The sequence below is a fragment of the Coregonus lavaretus genome (genome assembly GCF_964263955.1).
Source record: "Coregonus lavaretus genome assembly, chromosome: 19".
NCBI classification, from domain to species: Eukaryota; Metazoa; Chordata; class Actinopteri; order Salmoniformes; family Salmonidae; genus Coregonus; species Coregonus lavaretus.
Window position 1 is genome coordinate 30,200,986 of NC_140006.1, and position 21,486 is coordinate 30,222,471.

Below are 21,486 nucleotides of genomic sequence, written 5' to 3' on the forward strand. Positions count from 1 at the left end.
AAACAACTCTTAGAAAATATTAGGAAATGACCTACAATGCCCTGGTTAAAACACACATACAGCCTAGACACATAAGAGCTTGTACTAGAATGACCTAATCTTCCTAAAAACCTGTGATTTCGTTCCACTTTCTGCCATACTGGATACAGTCAGTATGTAATACATGGTTTCTTATGCCATAATATCAGGGTGCAGTTGGACCTGCAAACTGTATTGCTGGGGGATTTGAAGGATCAGTCAGTCAACAGGAAATATAATTGTGCTCTTGGGTAAAATGTTTATTTTGGGGAAATTTCGGCAGAAATGTTGCAGATGGGGAGGTTCAAGTCCTTAGTGAGACACCATGGGAGAATGGAGGGATGTATTGTGAGAGGAAATGGTAGGATGATGATTTATTGGGAAAGATGGGTTGATCTGTGGCTGTCTGAAGGGTGGAATTGATGAGTGTTAGAATAATTATATGCACAAATGTACAGTATAAATGTTTGAGGTCATCCAATCAGGGGTGGAGATGGGATTATTGTATGTTTTGCGTTTCACTATTTATGTTTTGGTTTCATGCTGTGGTGCGTGTGTTGGTCCTGGTAGTTATGGGTGCGCTCAATTCCATGCCCGCCCCGGCGTCGGGTGGGACTTGGTTTTTCCCACACTTGGAAAAACCATTTGGGCCGGGGGCAGGGCCTTGCCTTGCCGGCGTCTCGGGGAGGGTGGGGTGAGCGCACCCACTGACCACAACTCCCACTGATGGGAGAGCCCATTTATATTGTCATTGTATTGCATTGTTGTTTTAAAGAAAATAATTCTAAAACATTTTTTAAATGCATGGTTTGTTTAGCAGATGGTCTAGACTGAAACTGTGTCCCAAATGACACCCTATTCCCTATGTGGTGCACTACTTTTGACCAGAACCCTAAGGACCCTGGTCTAAAGTAGTGCACTATATAGGGAATAAGGTGCCATTTGGGACGCAGACAGAGGCTAGCCAGAGGCTAGCCAGTGAACATACCTCTATGGGAGTGCTCTCAGGGACCTCTCTGAGGATAACGATGCAGCGGTTCTGGTTGGGTCTCACCTTCTCCCCCTTCTCATCTACCTGGACCAACGGCAGAGCTATGGAGGCAGGGAAATACAGAAGTCCAGTGCATTTATAATCAAAATCTAAATTTTATTGCCATCTAAATTTTGCTAGGAATTGGTGTTGTACACAGCAAGGTTAACTGATACAACTGAAATCCATAACACAAATTCTCTAAGTAAAATGAAACATCCATTCCCAACAATGTCTCTTTAGTGTCAACAATAGATGCTATTAGTAACAAGTAAAATGTGAAAAAGTTCAGTAAACGTTAATAGTCTCCAGTAAAAGAAAATAAAAAAGGTTGTCACTTACATCGTAGGATATCAACGATCAACTCCACGTCTGTGCTGAGTTTCTTGACGTGGTTCAGGTTAGCAACTGTCACGATTGGCACATATTGGTCACTATCCATCTGAGAGATAAGGTACATGTCGCTGGACAAGTTCTCCCTGAGAGATAAGACAAAAAAGTGAAGTCACTCCCTTTAGCCTAAGTCTCTCCTCCCTCCCCACAGCACCCACCAGTGAATTCTTGACAGCATGAAATAAAGCTTTCATTTAGAGCACGCCTTCCACAAAAGGCAGAAGAAATAACTAATTGCAACATCATAGCAACATATTTCACTGGCTGTATTCTAGCATGGGCAGCACTTGATCACTACCAACAAAAATTACGGCCTGGGATCGACAAATATGGGGAAGAGCATAACAAATGAATCCCCTAGTTACAGTACCTCCCCTCAGAGTCAATTAAAGTTCTGTCTGGCGGGTTCTGTATTCTGTAATGGCAGAGCTGCGCCTCTGTGCTGCTCGACTGTAGTTTATATGGTTGCTGCATTATTGGCTATATTGTAGTAGACAATGCCTGTGTCCCAAATGGCACCCCATTTCCTATTTACAGGGGTTAAAGCAACAACAAAAAATCCCATGACTGACACTGACAGATCGATTCTCTGGGGCCAAGTTAACCTCCCCTTTCATGTAAAAAAGTCATGAACCTCATGCTTTTAGGGAAAGGGGATCATTTTGTACATTTTGCGAGTTTAATCAATTCCAGTCCTTTTCAATATTGGAAAAAATACAATTCATTTGATGGAAATCCACTGCAGCGACTGACCTTTAACCCCCTGTATATTACATTTTACATTTTAGTCATTTAGCAGACGCTCTTAACCAGAGCGACTTACAGGAGCAATTAGGGTTAAGTGCCTTGCTCAAGGGCACATTAACGTCATTTAGCAGACGCTCTTAGCCAGAGCGACTCACAAATTGGTGCGTTCACCCTATAGCCAGTGGGATAACCACTTTACAATTTGGGGGGGGGGGGGGGGGTTAGAAGGAATACTTTATCCTATCCCAGGTATTCCTTAAAGAGGTGGGGTTTCAAATGTCTCCGGAAGGTGGTGAGTGACTCCGCTGTCCTGGCGTCGTGAGGGAGCTTGTTCCACCATTGGGGTGCCAGAGCAGCGAACAGTATATAGTGTACTACTTTTGCCCAGGGCCCATTGACCAGAGCACTATTGGGTCTGGTCAAAAGGAGTGCACTATATAGTGAATAAGGTGTAATTTGTGACACAGCCAGTGTGTAATATGGCTGTTACTCACCGGGACAGACAGAACTCCAGGGTCTTCTTCAGGTGTTCCCGGAGGTCCTCCTGAGGGCTCTCCTGCTGGGGCTCACTGCCTGCTCGTCACACAGGGGGAACAGACAAGACAACACTCAGTCAGTCATTCACTTTCATGACATGAGACCATTCATTTCATTACACGCAGTACCGTGTAGGCTATTACTGTAAAATACCTGTGCTACAGGAAACTCTATAGGTTGTTTAAGTTCCAACAAAATCACTGATGCATATTGTACATTTCTAATATTCTAAACACAATGTTGCAGTGAATTCGGAATACCATTTGTATTAGGGGTGTGCCTAGTAATCGGACAAAACAAGTATCGTAAAGGATATGGGCAGTTTTCCTGATTTCTTATATTTATTATCCCCCCCCCCCAAAAAAAAATAATAATAATTTGCGGGTGCCAGAGCGCATCTTTCAATCAAGTGCGAGGTGCTACGTGGTCTAAATCAGTGTTTCCCAACCCTGGTCCTCCTGTACCCCCAACAGTACACGTTTTTGTTGTAGCCCTGGACAAACACACCTTGTTCAGCTCATTTAGGGCTTGATGATTAGTTGACAAGTTGAATCAGGTGGCTTGTCCAGGGTTACAATACAAATGTGTACCATTGGGGGTACTCGAGGTACCAGGGTTGGGAAACACTGATCTAAATAACTCAACTGGCTAGTTTTCCTGTCTGTAAAGACAGGGCGGGCTGTACATGGATCCTGCTGCTCTGATTGGATAGAGCGAAGCTGTATTTCTCTGTCCACTCACTTAGTTTCTTAATTTCACCCAATCACTTCTCCTCGCATGTTTCGGTCTGATCTTTTAGATTGCTGCGGCCTCTTGTTAGCCTAATACTATGATAAATCAAATGGCGAGGACGTTTGCTAGCTAGCAAGCTATCAATGTGCATAATATCTAACAAGCGGGTAGGGAAAAAAGATTAACAGGCGATGCACATTCTGACAGAACGCAAACTTGTCTATCCGACCCGCTGCTAGTTGAGGAGACAGACACCCCTCCACGCGCTGTTCCTAATCTGCAGCTTTTTTTGGTCTAAATCTACATCCAGGGAGATCAGTGTATCTACTTAGGCATAATAAAACACTTCCGTTTTTTCCGATCAAGAGTATTATCCGATCCGACTATCAACTGTAAATTTACGGATACAGGTATCCTGTGTCTTTTTCCTCTCCTTCTGCCCTAATCACAGGTGTCCTTTATGTTCCTGATTGGTGGTCGTTGGGGATGTCCCACCTGTCCAACATCCGTTGGTCTGCTGATTGCTGAGGTGGACCTATCAGTGGACATTCCTCTGTATTGCACCACCTGTTTCTGGTTTCCCACTTACACCTCCCATTGTTTAAAAGCCAGTCAGTTGTGTTTGTAGAGAGAGACTATTTTCCGTATGTGAGTATGGATACTGTGGTGTCCTGTGTTTTGTGTACTCACTCATTTGCTGGTTACTCTGTTTGGTAACTTTGTTGTGTGTTTCTGGGAAAAGGGGGATTTAAGCAAGTTGCCCTTGGGCATACATTACCCGTAGGAAGAAAACTGTCTAAAAACACTAGTTAGACCTGAGCAGACCACCCACTGTAATTTTTGTATGATTAGCAGTAGCTTAGCGGTTCTTGAGGCAGGCAAGATCAGTTTAGGTTTTTTTTACACTATTGTTTCCTTTCTTGGGTCCTGCTCAGCCCCTTTTCCCAAACCTTTACCGTGCGTTCAAAAATAAACCTTTTATGTTTGACGGTAGTTTATGGTTGTCGTGTAGTTTTTGTTCACACTGTTTCCATGTCACGATTCTAATTTGCATGAATTATGTTACGGGTCTCTTGTCCATCCATCCTAGACGCGTAAAGCCACGGGGTTCGTAACATAATGTGGGGGCTCGTCCGGGATCACTCATTGATACCCATGCTACTTGGGGTTCGTAACATAATGTGGGGGCTCGTCCGGGATCACTCATTGATACCCATGCAAATTAGTTAGTGTCTGGTTCAGTGTTGAGCTTGGCAGCTGTAACTAACTGGTTTTGTGTTCAGTATTCGTCGGCTCGTGTTGCTAGTTTAAGATGGCTACTTTTGAGTTGGATGCCTTTTTGGAAAACCCTACGTGGGAGGTTTTTGAGAATTGCCGTAGAGTGGATCTACAGGCTTTGGCTGACCACTTTTCTGTACCCATAAAGGGTTTTAGTGAAAGCAGAAGTTAGGAAAACAGTGTTAGAGATATTGTTGAACGAGCGAGTGCTTGAGTTACCGCCGCCTGAGTCTGCTGCTCCTGTAGGGGATGTGGCTGCTGCTCCTGTAAGTCCGTCGGTGTCTGAGGACGAGGCTAAGGCTCCAGCCACATTGCCCCGTTTTGACCCACTCTCCCCACTGTCTGACAGTGATGCCAGGATGGATGTCCGCTCCACACGGCTCCAAATGGAGGCGGAAGAGAGGGCACAAATCAGGCAAGACAAGCTGGAAACGCGTAAGCTAGAGGCAGAACAGGAGACGCGTAAGATGGAACTGGAGACGCGTAGGCTTGATCAAGAACTGGAGACGCGTAGACTTGATCAGGAACTAGAGATGCGTAAACTGGAACTGGAGGCAGAAACCGCGAGGTTAGTCTCTGAACATACTATGCCTGCTAGTGAGCCATCCTCACCAGCTGTGTCGTCTGCTACTGTTGATATTAGTAGACAGATCACCTTGGTACCTGTGTTTAGGGAGTCAGAGGTTGATTCCTATTTCAGTGTTTTTGAACGTATAGCGGTAGCATTGAAATGGCCCGAAGAGGTATGGTGCCTATTACTTCAGTGTAAATTAACAGGTAAAGCCCAAGAGGTTCTGTCAGCGCTACCTCTTGAAGACAGCTTCAATTATGACGTGGTCAAAGCTACTGTTCTTCGTGCCTATGAGCTTGTTCCTGAGGCATATCGACAGAGATTTAGGTCTCATAAAAAGTATTCTACTCAGACTTATGTGGAGTTTGCTAGAGACAAAGGAAATCTGTTTGACAAATGGCACAGTGCTAGTAAGGTAACTGATTTTAACTCTCTACGGGAGTTAATCTTGTTAGAAGAGTATGAAAATTGCTTACCCGAACGCATTGTAGTTTATCTGAACGAACAGAAAGTATCCTCACTGTCGGAAGCGTCTGTATTGGCAGACGAGTTTGTGTTGACGCATAAGAGCGTGTTTTCGGCTCGTACGGAGAGCAGGGCCGCGGAGTTGCTAACTTTTAGTCCTAGTCGACCAGCAGTACATCCAGCACGCCCAAAAGATGTGCGTCACTGTTTCTATTGTCATAAGGTGGGACATATGGTTAATGATTGCTTTCTGCTAAAACGCAAACAGGGGATGCCTCAGCACGCCAGGCCGCCAACGGGTGTTGGGCTGATTCGTACGGTTGTAAGGCCGGAATCAAGACAGAGGCCTCATAGTGAATGTGGTTTGAAAGTCCCTGTCCCAGATCACAGTTATGAACCGTTCATTTTTTAGGGGTTTGTTTCCATATCAGATGATGAAGCGTCTCAGCGTCCAGTTAGAATCCTCAGAGATACTGGTGCGGCGCAGTCGTTCATACTATCTGATGTGTTGCCCTTGTCCAATAATACATATTGTGGTTCCAGTGTGTTAGTACAAGGAATTGAAATGGGATTCGTCCCCGTGCCATTGCACTTTGTGAACGTACACTCTGAGTTAGTCAGTGGATTGTTCAGAGTTGGAGTAGGTCCTATGTTGCCAGTAAAAGGTGTGACATTTATAATGGGCAACGATATTGCTGGAGGAAAGGTGATACCCGTATTGGAGGTATTGGATAAAAGTGACCAGTCTCTCTCCGAGGAGCTGGCACAGGGTTATCCAGATGTGTTCCCCGCTTGTGCTGTCACACGTGCTCAAGCACGACAAGTGGGTGACGTGATAGATTTGTCGAACACGATTCTATTCAGAGTGTGACCCAGAGGATAGCTTGGGTGTTACCTCTGGTAAGCTGGTGCAGTCTGACCAACAGCCCAGGGAAAGGAAGAAGTATGTGGAACTTGTTGCTGAGGCAATACAGTTACCAGTCACTCGTGAGCAGCTGATCGCTAACCAGAAGGTTGACATTAGCCTGGCTAAATGTTTTTCTAGTGTTGTCTCAGAGGAGGAGCTAAAGAAGAAAAACCTGGCATACTTTATTGATGGTAATCTCCTCATGCGTAAATGGACATCCCATGTTGACGCTGGCGGAGATTGGAATGCTGTTTACCAAATAGTGATTCCTACAGCCTTTCAACAAAATGTTTTATCCCTCGCTCATGATCACCAGTGGTCCGGACATCTGGGAGTCACCAAGACTTATGATCGGGTTTTGCGACATTTCTTTTGGCCTGGTTTAAAACAAGATGTGGCTCAGTTCTGTCGGACTTGCCACACCTGTCAAGTAACTGGGAAACCGAACCAGGTTATTTCCCCCGCGCCTCATTGTCCCATACCGGCCATAGGTGAACCATTCGAACATGTGATGGTTGATTGTGTTGGACCATTACCAAAGACAAAATCTGGTAACCAGTTTCTGTTGACGATTATATGTGTGGCCACCAGGTACCCAGAGGCCATTCCTCTGCGAAGGATTACTGCTCCGGTGGTGAGTAAAGCGTTGATCAAATTCTTCTCAACTTTTGGGTTACCTAAGGTGGTACAAACTGATCAGGGTACGAATTTCCTTTCTAAACTTTTCAAACAAGTGTTAAAATCCTTGTCAGTTACACACCGTGTGTCAAGCGCATATTGAACGTTGGCATCAGACACTGAAGTCTATGCTCCGTAAATATTGCTTGGAATCTGAGAAGGATTGGGATGAGGGAGTTCCTCTAGTTTTGTTTGCTGTCCGTGAGACAGTACAGGAATCCTTAGGGTTCAGCCCAGCTGAACTGGTGTTTGGACACACCATGAGAGGACCTATGAAAGTCCTTAAGGATCAGTTTTTATCACACGAGTTGTGTGTGAAAGAAAATGTGTTGGACTACGTTAGTCGCTTTCGTGAGCGCCTACATGGTGCCTGTGCTCTAGCAAAGGAAGCGCTGTCTTCCTCACAGAGACGGATGAAATGGCACTATGACAACCAGGCGGTTTCTCGTTCACTGCAGCCAGGTGACCAAGTTCTTGTATTGTTGCTTGTGCCAGGAGCTTCATTGTCAGCACGTTTCTCTGGTCCTTATGTAATTGAAAAGAAACTAAGTGAAACTGACTACGTGATACAGACTCCTGATAGAAAATGCCAATCTCGTGTGTGCCACATTAACATGTTGAAGACATACCACACCAGACCCGTCACTCAGATAGACAGTCCAGAGAAACTGGCTGAGTCGGCTGTCTCTATTGCTGCTACGGCTGTAGTGGGAGGTCATGTTAATGATGTGGACGGAGATGGTTTGGAGTTGCGCAATACTCAGCAGCAGTGTGCTAGATTGCCCAATTCAGAGATGCTGCAGTCTCTCCCGTCAAGCCTGATTCATTTAACGGACGGACAGTCAGATGATATTGTGAGACTATTACACAGCTTTCCATGTCTTTTTAATGATGTTCCTACATGCACAAATGTGTTAGAACATGACATTAATGTTGAAAACGCTGCACCTATCAAGCAACATGCTTATCGTGTCAACGTCTCTAAAAGAAAGATAATGAGGGATGAGGTCGCTTATTTGCTGGAGAATAACCTGGCTATGCCAAGTTCAAGTCCTTGGAGTTCTCCGTGCATTCTGGTTCCTAAACCTGATGGGACATCCAGGTTATGTACGGACTATCGGAAGGTAAATGCTGTCACAGTGCCCGACTCGTTCCCGTTACCCAGACTGGATGACTGTATTGATACTGTTGGTGCTGCTACTTATGTATCCAAACTAGATCTTCTAAAAGGTTACTGGCAGGTGCCGTTAACCTCACGTGCCTCCGACATCTCTGCCTTTGTGACCCCAGACCACTTCCTACAATATGCTGTCATGGCATTTGGGATGCGGAACGCACCAGCCACTTTCCAACGCCTGGTTAACAGTATTGGCTGGAGTTCCTAATTGTAGTGCTTACCTTGATGATCTGGTAATTTATTCGACTGAGAGGTCTGATCATGTTAACACTAAGGGTAGTGTGTGAACGTCTAGCAGCCGCTTCTCTAACCCTGAACTTAGCAAAGTGCGAGTTTGGGAAGGCCACTGTTACTTATCTCGGTAAACAGGTCGGCCATGGTCAGGTGCGCCCTGTAGATGCCAAGGTCTCAGCTATAAATGCATTTCCCGCACCTACCACCAGAAGAGAGCTACGCCGCTTTTTACTACCGTAGTTTCTGTAAAAATGTCTCTGCGGTAGTTGCTCCATTAACGGATTTGCTCAGTCCGGCGAGAAAATGTGTATGGTCTGAAGATTGTCGTATTTTTTGTTAGCTCTGCAGTACTTTGAAGTTTATGTTGGTTCCAGTGCATTACCAGTGATAGTGTATACTGACCATAACCCCTTAGTTTTTCTCCACCGGATGTACAACCAGAACCAACGCCTTATGCGTTGGGCACTTGTAGTGCAAAATTATAATTTGGAGATCCGCCACAATAAGGGGTCGGATAATGTGTTGGCAGATGCTTTGTCTCGTGTTTAAAGAACTAGGTTTTTTGTTATCCCGTCAGGATGCGGTTGATCTTTGAATTTTGGGTGTTTTGATGGTACGTGTGTCGCAAACCATTGTGGTTTGCTCTTTTAAGGGTGGGAGTATTACGGATACAGGTATCCTGTGTCTTTTTGTGTTTTTCCTCTCCTTCTGCCCTAATCACAGGTGTCCTTTATGTTCCTGATTGGTGGTCGTTGGGGGTGTCCCACCTGTCCAACATCCGTTGGTCTGCTGATTGCTGAGGTGGACCTATCAGTGGACATTCCTCTGTATTGCACCACCTGTTTCCATGTCACGATTCTAATTTGCATGAATTATGTTACGGGTCTCTTGTCCATCCATCCTAGACGCGTAAAGCCACGGGGTTCGTAACAGATAGGATTACGAGTATGGCCAGGTCTGCACACCCCTAATTTGTATAATTGTGCATCACTTTCACAGACTCTTTGCTCAACTCAAATTAATGGTCTCCAGTGGATGAAGATCCCACCTGTGTGAGTTGCCTCCTGGCCAGACTCTAGGTACGCAGCAGGGTCGGAGCACTCCAGGGTGACCGTGGCAGCCATGGGGGCTGGCTCGGCCATGGGGGCTGGCTCTGCCAGTATCACTGCCACCAGCGGAGGCTCATCTGGGTCAGCTAATAGGGGCTCCTCAAACACTTTGTCTTCGCTGGCTTCACAGCCTGGATAGAGTAACACAGGAACAACCAACCAAGCAGTTAACATTAGCTAGTAGCTACTGTGATGGCTAAACAATACATGTTATGCAGTGGTAATCAGTTGATCTAGACATGGTCAATAGATGTAAAAATGGATGCCACAGAAATATTATTACTGTTAATATAAGATCTCCTACAGTGCAATCCCCACAAATAATTTAACATTATGAGCTGGGAATAATATGTAGATGTGTCAATCTGAATAAAACGAATTAACTGCCACGGCGGCTAATCTTAACGTCCGCACATTAAAATAAGTAATTATGCTAATTAAGGGTTAGAAGGAAGGATAGCTTGGTAATATTCATTGCGCTCCATCTGACTAAATTGATAACAATGACTCACCCCTGGCTGCATGTGCCGTGACGACAGGGGTTGTGTCCCAAATGGCACCCTATTCCCTACATAGTGCACTACATTTGACCAAAAGCAGTGCACTATGTAGGGAATAGGATGCCATTTGAGACGCAAACAGGGACACGGTAACGGGAGGACTATTCCCATCCGGTACTTAAAATGGCTGACCTTCTGGCCCAGGGTCAGTGGAGCTGCTATCGCAGCAGTCCTTCCATGGCTGGAGAGCAGGTGTGTCTGCAGTCCCAGTGGTGGTGTCCAGGTTAAGCATGTGATTGGCCCATGCTTTCGCATTGGGGTTCAGGTCAGAAACCTTGGCAGATTCCTGTTTCAGGTGACAAGATAGTATTATAAACATGAGTTCAGGTAGGCCTCCACGCTTCAGCAGAAGAAAAGGAACGTAGGAGGAGTGCTGCTGAACAACACCAAAGTACAGAATTATAAGCATACTGTAAGCATAATGGAATATAGGCTGGATCAGGGAAGAGTGAGAAGGTTACCTCCAGGACAAGTTTTTGTCAGCTGTTCATTCCTATTTTAAGGCCCTGCCAGTCAACTTTGCCTGCTTGTAGTGTGACCATACAAATAGAAATGTGCAAATAGAAATTGCCACAAGTTAGTGTTCATCTCAGTACAGCCCCACATCAGCAAAAATGATCTCCATTATGAAGACACCACTATGCAAGCCGACAATCCCTTCTGGGATTGCTAGTTATCTAGTAGTCAGAGTTGGGGCAAGAGACTGCGTGAGAAAATGTTAGCAAAAATGTTTGCTAGTCGGTTCCAGAAGACATCATGGAAAATCCAAAACACACACAAATCAGTGTTTCCCCTTATATACATTTATGCGCATCGCCAATGCTATTGCCACCACACCAAAAACATGAATTTTTGGGATGGAAAAACACTTTCAGTGTAAATGACTAAACCCAGACAGAAATTATGTAGAAAAGCTAATTTACCTACAGTGAGGGAAAAAAATATTTGATCCCCTGCTGATTTTGTACGTTTGCCCACTGACAAAGAAATGATCAGTCTATAATTTTAATGGTAGGTTTATTTGAACAGTGAGAGACAGAATAACAACAAAATCCAGAAAAACACATGTCAAAAATGTTATAAATTGATTTGCATTTTAAATGAGGGAAATAAGTATTTGACCCCCTCTCAATCAGAAAGATTTCTGGCTCCCAGGTGTCTTTTATACAGGTAACGAGCTGAGATTAGGAGCACACTCTTAAAGGGAGTGCTCCTAATCTCATCTTGTTACCTGTATAAAAGACCTGTCCACAGAAGCAATCAATCAATCAGATTCCAAAATCTCCACCATGGCCAAGACCAAAGAGCTCTCCAAGGATGTCAGGGACAAGATTGTAGAACTACACAAGGCTGGAATGGGCTACAAGACCATCGCCAAGCAGCTTGGTGAGAAGGTGACAACAGTTGGTGCGATTATTCGCAAATGGAAGAAACACAAAAGAACTGTCAATCTCCCTCGGCCTGGGGCTCCATGCAAGATCTCACCTCGTGGAGTTGCAATGATCATGAGAACGGTGAGGAATCAGCCCAGAACTACACGGGAGGATCTTGTCAATGATCTCAAGGCAGCTGGGACCATAGTCACCAAGAAAACAATTGGTAACACACTACGCCGTGAAGGACTGAAATCCTGCAGCGCCCGCAAGGTCCCCCTGCTCAAGAAAGCACATATACAGGCCCGTCTGAAGTTTGCCAATGAACATCTGAATGATTCAGAGGTGAACTGGGTGAAAGTGTTGTGGTCAGATGAGACCAAAATCAAGCTCTTCGGCATCAACTCAACTCGCCGTGTTTGGAGGAGGAGGAATGTTGCCTATGACCCCAAGAACACCATCCCCACCGTCAAACATGGAGGTGGAAACATTATGCTTTGGGGGTGTTTTTCTGCTAAGGGGACAGGACAACTTCCCCGCATCAAAGGGACGATGGACGGTGCCATGTACTGTCAAATCTTGGGTGAGAACCTCCTTCCCTCAGCCAGGGCATTGAAAATGGGTCGTGGATGGGTATTCCCATGGGGCAGGGATGTAGCTCAGTTGGTAGAGCATGGCGTTTGCAACGCCAGGGTTGTGGGTACGATTCCCACGGGGGGCCAGTATGAAAAATATAAAAAATAATGTATGCACTCACTAACTGTAAGTCGCTCTGGATAAGAGCGTCTGCTAAATGACTCAAATGTAAATGTAAATATATTCCAGCATGACAATGACCCAAAACACACGGCCAAGGCAACAAAGGAGTGGCTCAAGAAGAAGCACATTAAGGTCCTGGAGTGGCCTAGCCAGTCTCCAGACCTTAATCCCATAGAAAATCTGTGGAGGGAGCTGAAGGTTCGAGTTGCCAAACGTCAGCCTCGAAACCTTAATGACTTGGAGAAGATCTGCAAAGAGGAGTGGGACAAAATCCCTCCTGAGATGTGTGCAAACCTGGTGGCCAACTACAAGAAACGTCTGACCTCTGTGATTGCCAACAAGGGTTTTGCCACCAAGTACTAAATCATGTTTTGCAGAGGGGTCAAATACTTATTTCCCTCATTAAAATGCAAATCAATTTATAACATTTTTCACATGCTTTTTTCTGGATTTTTTTGTTGTTATTCTGTCTCTCACTGTTCAAATAAACCTACCATTAACATTATAGACTGATCATGTCTTTGTCAGTGGGCAAACGTACAAAATCAGCAGGGGATCAAATACTTTTTTTTCCCTCACTGTATATATTTGTTTAAGAATATAATATTTGAGAACTAGAAAACCCCATAGTCAAGGAGAATACATTTTATAGAATTGCAGCTAAATCCAGCTAAAACTCTGACGCTAAATCCGGACCGATTTAAACCATGCCAACGGGCCGACCACGTCCATTACCACACCACAGGACAGGGCAACCACCTATGCCCCTTGTTGACCCCCCCGGATGGTCTTCAGAGATAGATGGGAGGGGTTGATGGTAGCTGAAGGATAGGATTAAAAACAAACAAAAGATAACTATTGTAAAATACTTTGTGTCTGTAAAATGTATATAGTATGTATAAGCTGGAAGTAGAAGCCTAAGTGTTATTGTCCATTAGTTTACCCCAATTAGGGGAGGGGTGGCAGGGTTAGAGGAAAATAATAACAAATAAAAAGATAAATAAAAGAAAAATCAGATAGAGCACAACTGCTTGGGATAAAGAGGAAACAGTACGGACATACTCACGAGAGCAAAGTAATTGTTCTGCCAATTGCATACACAAGAAGACTCACAAGCTATAAGACTGTAGCGGAGAGTTGTGGTAGAAGCTATACTACTAGAGCCCTGAAAGTCCTGAGGCAAAGGAGCATGTCTGTAACAGCTACTCTCCTCTGGTTGCTGTGAGAAAGGGTCCAGCGCTGCATCCAATCCAGCTCTGCACACGCCGGGCTCACAGTCATTCCACCTGCTGCTCACAGTGACGGTCCCTGTGGACCCTCCTCAACCACAGGCAGAGCCAACGTACAACAAATAGTCTACTAGTATCCACTGGGTATTCCCAGAGCTTTCAGAGCCTTCACACAGCACATTCAGCATGACCTGGTCCTCTCTCCTCCCATAGTAGTCACTGTGATCTCTCTGATGCTTCTGAGTCTGTGGTGGTCTGTCTGTGCTGTCAAACTTGCTCTGGGTCACAAGTAGTTGTGGAGCGGATAAGCGTCAGGTTGTCAGGGAATAAGCAATCTGATGAGAGAGACACGGCTGTGTGAGCTTCTGACGTGGCGGCTGCTGATTCGTCGCCGTCACCCATTTCCATTTCATGGCTGCTACCCTCTGTCATTCTCCCTCCATCAAACTATCAAAAACACATCACGGACGAACACAGACGGACTGAGTGATGGCTAAGGTGTTACGGTTAAATCCACCTGAGCCAAAGCTTACAGACAGAGGCAGCTTGAGGACTGGATAATCCACATTGTGTAGGCTAGGCTAATCCTTCTACAATCCACACCCAATAGGCCTTTATGTGTAATTTAGATAAGCCTACATTAAAGTAACACACCAATATCCATAATCTAGTTACAAGTTTACAGTCATAGTTGGTGCAAAAAGCCTTATTGGAAAACTATAGTAATGATTCTCATCTGTGGGCAATTCAAGAGGCTGTGAGTATCCAAGAGGAAGCTACAAAGTAAACACCTTTCTTCAGTTTGATACAATACAATAACGGAACAGCAACAAGCCCCTTTGCTTTTAATTGAGCGCTTCTGTCTGTTTGCCCGGGTCGTATTTCACAAACACTGCATTACAAGTTCAGTGGACTCTGTCCGGTCAAGCATACACAAAATACACACACCAAGACCGAGTCGAAATCAAAACCAAACGAGCCCCACTGAGACCAAGACAGGGAAAACGACAAGCCCATAATCCAGTCATGCAATAATGTAATACCCTCCCACTCTCCCGCTCACATCTGACCTGGCTGCTATAGAAACAGGGCAGACATCACTGACTACCGTGTCCAATGCTTCAGAGAATTTCAGGTCCGCTTGACCTTTCCCAATAAAATGCCTCGGTGCCTCCCTCCCTCCGTCGTGGAGGGGAGAGATTCACCTTTCCCCAGAAGCCTGATTGGAAAGGTTATTTTGGGGAGGATGTGAATCATAATACGTTTTTTTCACCGTCATAGAGTGAACAGAGCACACAGCATGGTTTTATTGCTCTAGTCAGACGGCCAGGGAAGCTTTCATTTGTAGACTGGGATATGTCAAAGTCCCTGAAAAATATACTAAAGAAAAACACAGTTTGGACTGATCCGTCCATCTATAGATGGGAAGCCTCTGTCACGTTCAGCTCCAGACCAAGGGAAGATAGACAGTGGACTGGAAATGTGTTGAGCTGAGCACCCAGGATCCAAATGAACCAGGGAAAAAAACTAAATGTCTATACAGGCTAGAACACTTTTACAATGCAAAACGATACTGGTAGCTTCCGGCTTTAATAGTAGGCCATCTTTCCTTGCTAGCTGACAGCTGAATTCACTACCCTAGTACTTTGTTTTGTGAGAATAGGCAAAACATAATGCAAAATATGCTGACTTCAAAGCTCATTGTCACCAAAAACTCATTCACTTCCTCGTTTTTCTTTGCCTCAGCTCTGGTTTCCACAAGATTCCATAGCCACATTCTGCCTTCTATAGTAACCCTAGGTGTAAAATAGTAAATAATGGCTATTTCTCCGAAAGTTTTAAACTGTCAAGAGGAGTGAAACAAGGTTGTCCACTATCGGCATATCTATTTATTATGGCCATCGAAATGTTAGCTATTAAAATTAGATCCAACAATAATATCAAGGGATTAGAAATCCAGGGCTTAAAAACAAAGGTGTCATTGTACACTGTTGATTCATGTTGTTTTCTTTTAAATGTACTATATTACGTATTGGATGACAAAAAAATAAAAAATTTACATTACCATGTAGTTTACCAATAAAATGGTCCGACGGTGATGTGGATATACTCGGAATACATATCCCAAATGAAATAAATGATCTCACTCCAATAAATGTTAATAGAAAGTTGGCAAAAATAGATAAGATCTTGCTACCATGGAAAGGTAAATACCTGTCAATTTGTGGAAAAATCACCCTGATTAACTCTTTAGTATTATCCCAGTTTACCTATTTGCTTATGGTCTTGCCTATGCCTAGCGAAAAGTTTTTTAAATGATATTCAATTTTATTTGGAACGGCAAGCCAGACAAAATCAAACAAACCTATTTATATAATGAATATGAATTCGGAGGACAGAAATTACTAAATATTAAAGCATTAGACCTATCACTAAAAGCTTCAGTCATACAAAAGTTATACTTAAATCCGAACTGGTTCTCTAGCAAATTAGTAAGATTGTCTCACCCAATGTTCAAGAATGGCCTTTTTCCCCTTTATTCAGATTACAACCTATCACTTTAAGTTATTTGAAAAGGAAATAATCTCCCAAATATCACTATTTCTAAAACAAACCATAGAAAGTTGGTTGCAATTTCAATTTAATCCTCCAGAAACAACAGAACAAATAATGCAACAAATATTGTGGTTAAACTCAAATATACTAATTGATATAAAAACATTATTTTTTGAAAAAATGTTTAAAAACGGTATAATCTTCGTAAATTATATCATAGGTAGGACTGGTGGTGTTGTCGCACATGCAGCTAACAAAAACATATGGAAATGTCTGCTCTACCCAAAATTACAACCAAATAATTGCAGCATTACCGCACAAATGGAAGAGGAAAGTGGAAGGGGGAAAAAGTAAAGAACTTGTCTGTCGGCCCTGCATTAAAGAACATAATTGGTTAAAGAAAATTGTGATAAATAAAAAAGTATACCAGTTTAATTTAAGGACCAAAGGATTGACAGCCGTCCCATATAGATTGCAAAATAGTTGGGAAGAGATTTTTGATGTACCGATCCCATGGCATAGTGTTCATGAACTGATGCGCAAAACGACGCCGTCATTCAAAACTTAGAATTTTTCAATTTAAATTATTATATAAAATTCTTGCTACCAATAGAATGTTATTTATATGGGGGATACAATCTTCCCAGCTCTGCAGATTTGCTGTGAAGAGACAGAATCATCAGATAATTTGTTTTGGTACTGTCCATTTGCAGCTTGTTTTTGGACACAGGTCCAGGAATGGCTAAAGGATTGCAATATTTCCTGGAGCTAACCCTGAAGATAGCACTACTGGGTGATCTGAAAAGTCATAGTCAATAATATAATAATACTTTTAGCAAAATGTTTATTTTCAATTTTCAATCTGTAGAAACAATGAAAATAGAAGGGTTCAGAACTTTTGTAAAACATCACAGTACAGTTGAAAAATATATGGCAAATATAAATCCAATATGGATGGTGTTAAGAGATAGATGGGTGGTGTTGAATGGAGTTGAAGGATGGGACTAATAACAACAAAAAGATAACTAATGTAAAGCATACTGTGTCCATATTAAGTATATAGGTTGAGAACTTTTGTGAAAGAGCACAGTTAGAAAGATATGGCATATAGAAGCAAACCGGATGGACATCATGAAAATGATCGGAGAGGTTGAGGGTAGAGGATGTTCAGGAATAAAAACAAACAAAATAGAATTAGTGTCCATAAAATGTATATAGTATGAATAAGCATTGTTGTTCACTAGTTTACTCCAATTAGGGAAGGGGTGGTGGGGTTGGAAAGTAATAAAGGGAAATATATATATTTTTAAAGGATATGTATGGATTTATATGTATGTATGTGTATATATTATATATATATATATATATATATTATATATATATATAATTATTTTTGCGAGAAAAAAAACATGGGGGATTGGAAGTGATGCAGACAATTACATTGATGGAAGTTACAATCTGCAATATTAAAGCTGATCTACCCCCTAAGAAAAAAAAAGAAAAACAAATGTGACTAAGTCACATAATGCTATTTTTCAAGCTATAGCACCCACAACTTTACATAAAATAGGTTTTTATAAGACCATAGAGTTCAGTCTAATTCGTGTTTTTTTTTTGCCATGGAAAATATTATCGTAGTATCGTGACAACCCTAAAAAGGCGCACACTTCAGTGAACGGCAGCAGCATTACACTCATTAATGTAACAGCTTTCATGTTTGGATAAGATATGTCGAACACATGGCTATAAATAGGTTCATGAATGTTCATATACACACAGCATATGGCACAGTAGCGCTGTGCAGAGAAGCACAGACTACAGAATGAGATGTTTAACATCAGACGCTACATGTTAACAAGCACATTGTAGTAAAGGTTATTATTTAATAAGGTGAGTGGTGGGAGGCATACATTTTCCTAAACAACAAAAGTGCCTGATTGAGACATGTGAATACCTCAAGACTCCATTGGGGACTTTTTCCTGCCACCAATCTTGTTTCCAATATTTCGGCATGTGTTAAATGATACTGGAAAAAGGCAGCAATGTCATTCCATTTCCTAATTTTGGAGCTTTGAGGGAAAAAGCTTTCCTTTTGGCCCTCCATTTAGGTTACTAAACATTATTTCCAACTCAAGTGAATGAAGACCAGGGGGAATCACAATGAATGTGTAGCCTACCTACATTCACCAACAACAAAAAAATCCATGACTATTGTGCCTTTGGGCTAAATATAATTATTATAATTCCCTCCGAAGCACCTCTCACTCACATGGCTCACTCAGATATTTCAATTCCTATTAGCCAATGCAGTCACATGATCGGGTCCTTCTCACAGGCATCGCAGCTCCGAAGTAGGCTACAAGTGAAGACAGACACATAGGGGACGCAACGGCGCGCGTCCTTCATATCAAATTCCGAGGCACATATTGAAGATGTTAGAACTGTCCACATTTACTTTTTGTCAGCCAACAAGATTAGTAATGAACAGCAAAAGCACTACCCTATGTCAATCTACTAACCCCCATAGTACAAAAGTTGACCTATGCTATTGGTCAGCTTGTCCTTCTGTGCGAGAAATAAATATTCTAACATACTGTACTCTGGGACAGTTGTGGGACGCGATCGATCCCAAATTAATACAACCACTGTACATCTAAACAACTTTTAAAAGCAAATGAGGCTGATGCAACAGATCAGAACGTTTAGCTTAAAATGTTGATTAACTACAGTGAGGGAAAAAAGTATTTGATCCCCTGCTGATTTTGTACGTTTGCCCACTGACAAAGAAATGATCAGTCTGTAATTGTAATGGTAGGTTTATTTGAACAGTGAGAGACAGAATAACAACAAAAAAATCCAGAAAAACTTATGTCTAAATGTTATAAATTGATTTGCATTTTAATGAGGGAAATAAGTATTTGACCCCCTCTCAATCAGAAAGATTTCTGGCTCCCAGGTGTCTTTTATACAGGTAATGAGCTGAGATTAGGAGCACACTCTTAAAGGGAGTGCTCCTAATCTCATCTTGTTACCTGTATAAAGGACACCTGTCCACAGAAGCAATTAATCAGATTCCAAACTCTCCACCATGGCCAAGACCAAAAAGCTCTCCAAGGATGTCAGGGACAAGATTGTAGACCTACACAAGGCTGGAATGGGCTACAAGACCATCGCCAAGCAGCTTGGTGAGAAGGTGACAACAGTTGGTGCGATTATTCGCAAATGGAAGAAACACAAAAGAACTGTCAATCTCCCTCGGCCTGGGGCTTCATGCAAGATCTCACCTCGTGGAGTTGCAATGATCATGAGAACGGTGAGGAATCAGCCCAGAACTGCACGGGAGGATCTTGTCAATGATCTCAAGGCAGCTGGGACCATAGTCACCAAGAAAACAATTGGTAACACACTACGCCGTGAAAGACTGAAATCCTGCAGCGCCCGCAAGGTCCCCCTGCTCAAGAAAGCACATATACATGCCCGTCTGAAGTTTGCCAATGAACATCTGAATGATTCAGAGGAGAACTGGGTGAAAGTGTTGTGGTCAGATGAGACCAAAATCAAGCTCTTTGGCATCAACTCAACTCGCCGTGTTTGGAGGAGGAGGAATGCTGCCTATGACCCCAAGAACACCATCCCCACCGTCAAACATGGAGGTGGAAACATTATGCTTTGGGGGTGTTTTTCTGCTAAGGGGACAGGACAACTTCACCGCATTAAAAGGACGATGGAGGGGACCATGTACCGTCAAATCTTGGGTGAGAACCTCCTTCCCTGAGTCAGAGCATTGACAATGGGTCGTGGATGGGTATTCCAGCATGACAATGACCCAAAACACACGGCCAAGGCAACAAAGGAGTGGCTCAAGAAGAAGCACATTAAGGTCCTGGAGTGGCCTAGCCAGTCTCCAGACCTTAATCCCATAGAAAATATGTGGAGGGAGCTGAAGGTTCGAGTTGCCAAACGTCAGGCTCGAAACCTTAATGACTTGGAGAAGATCTGCAAAGAGGAGTGGGACAAAATCCCTCCTGAGATGTGTGCAAACCTGGTGGCCAACTACAAGAAACATCTGACCTCTGTGATTGCCAACAAGGGTTTTGCCACCAAGTACTAAGTCATGTTTTGCAGAGGGGTCAAATACTTATTTCCCTCATTAAAATGCAAATCGATTTATAACATTTTTGACATGCGTTTTTCTAGATTTTTTTGTTGTTATTCTGTCTCTCACTGTTCAAATAAACCTACCATTAAAATTATAGACTGATCATGTCTTTGTCAGTGGGCAAACGTACAAAATCAGCAGCGGATCAAATACTTTTTTCCCCTCACTGTATTAGGCTATTTCTTCACATTATAAACGCAGCAATAAGGACATTGCAGTAGGCTATAAGCGCAAATGTTCCAAAATGCAATTAGCAGGAAAACACCGTTCTCAAAAGCGTACCCAAATGCATGCGGCTTCATATGACGGATGAAAACATCAACGAAAGAAAGTTGAGAACATGAGAGAAATACTGAGGAAGTGTTTAGAAAATAAAGCCCTTACCATGTTCTGGCCATAGGAATGTTAAGACATGCCTCATAAAATGAAAAAAAAAAAAACATCCAGGTTTTAAACAATTACATTTGTGGTTAAATAGTTTCAAAATGTTGACTGCCACTGCTCAGATTGCAAGGTGGGTGATGTTGCAGTGCGCAACAGGCACTGGCCTTTCTTATCTGAACGAACAGTGCCTCAAGTATGTCTACAGAATCAAGCCTTTAGATATTAATAATTATCCTACATCATATTAGTCAAATATGACTGGCGTTTAGCCTATATACATGTAATTAAAAGTCTCATTTAAGTTTGGCTACATTTTCAGGCGCCTCCCTCATGGCAGCATTGGTCTGGACATTACAGGCTGTAGCCAATACACATAGGCTATCACCTACACTTCGACAAGTAGCTAATTATTTATTTACATGCACTTGTTTTCTTAATAAAATAGCTACTGTTTCGGTTTTCAAATCAATTTAATTGGCTAATGGCCTTGGTGCCCTGGCAGATTGGGCACATCTTGAAGGCCAAATGGCCTTGCCCCTCAAATTACAAAATTCCAGGCCTGGATGCTTGGCTTGGTTTCTTTTTTGCTG

The 21,486-nt window shown here is 43.0% G+C and overlaps 1 protein-coding gene across 3 annotated transcripts in view; it reads right to left on the reverse strand.

The window, feature by feature from the left end:
• Nucleotides 1-21,486, reverse strand: part of LOC311146787 (la-related protein 4B-like) — a 41,341-nt gene that overhangs the window by 12,931 nt on the left and 6,924 nt on the right. For 2 of the 3 annotated variants that reach the window (XM_084183372.1, XM_084183371.1), the window contains exons 3-7: nt 10,569-10,722; nt 9,816-10,007; nt 2,683-2,761; nt 1,391-1,527; nt 1,007-1,110 (exon numbers count right to left, since the gene is read on the reverse strand). In XM_084183372.1, coding sequence (XP_084039498.1) covers nt 1,007-1,110; nt 1,391-1,527; nt 2,683-2,761; nt 9,816-10,007; nt 10,569-10,722 — 666 coding nt within the window. Of the gene's footprint in view, nt 1-1,006; nt 1,111-1,390; nt 1,528-2,682; nt 2,762-9,815; nt 10,008-10,568; nt 10,723-13,634; nt 14,801-21,486 lie in introns of those variants that run through there. The other variant, XM_084183373.1, reaches the window with a different exon arrangement.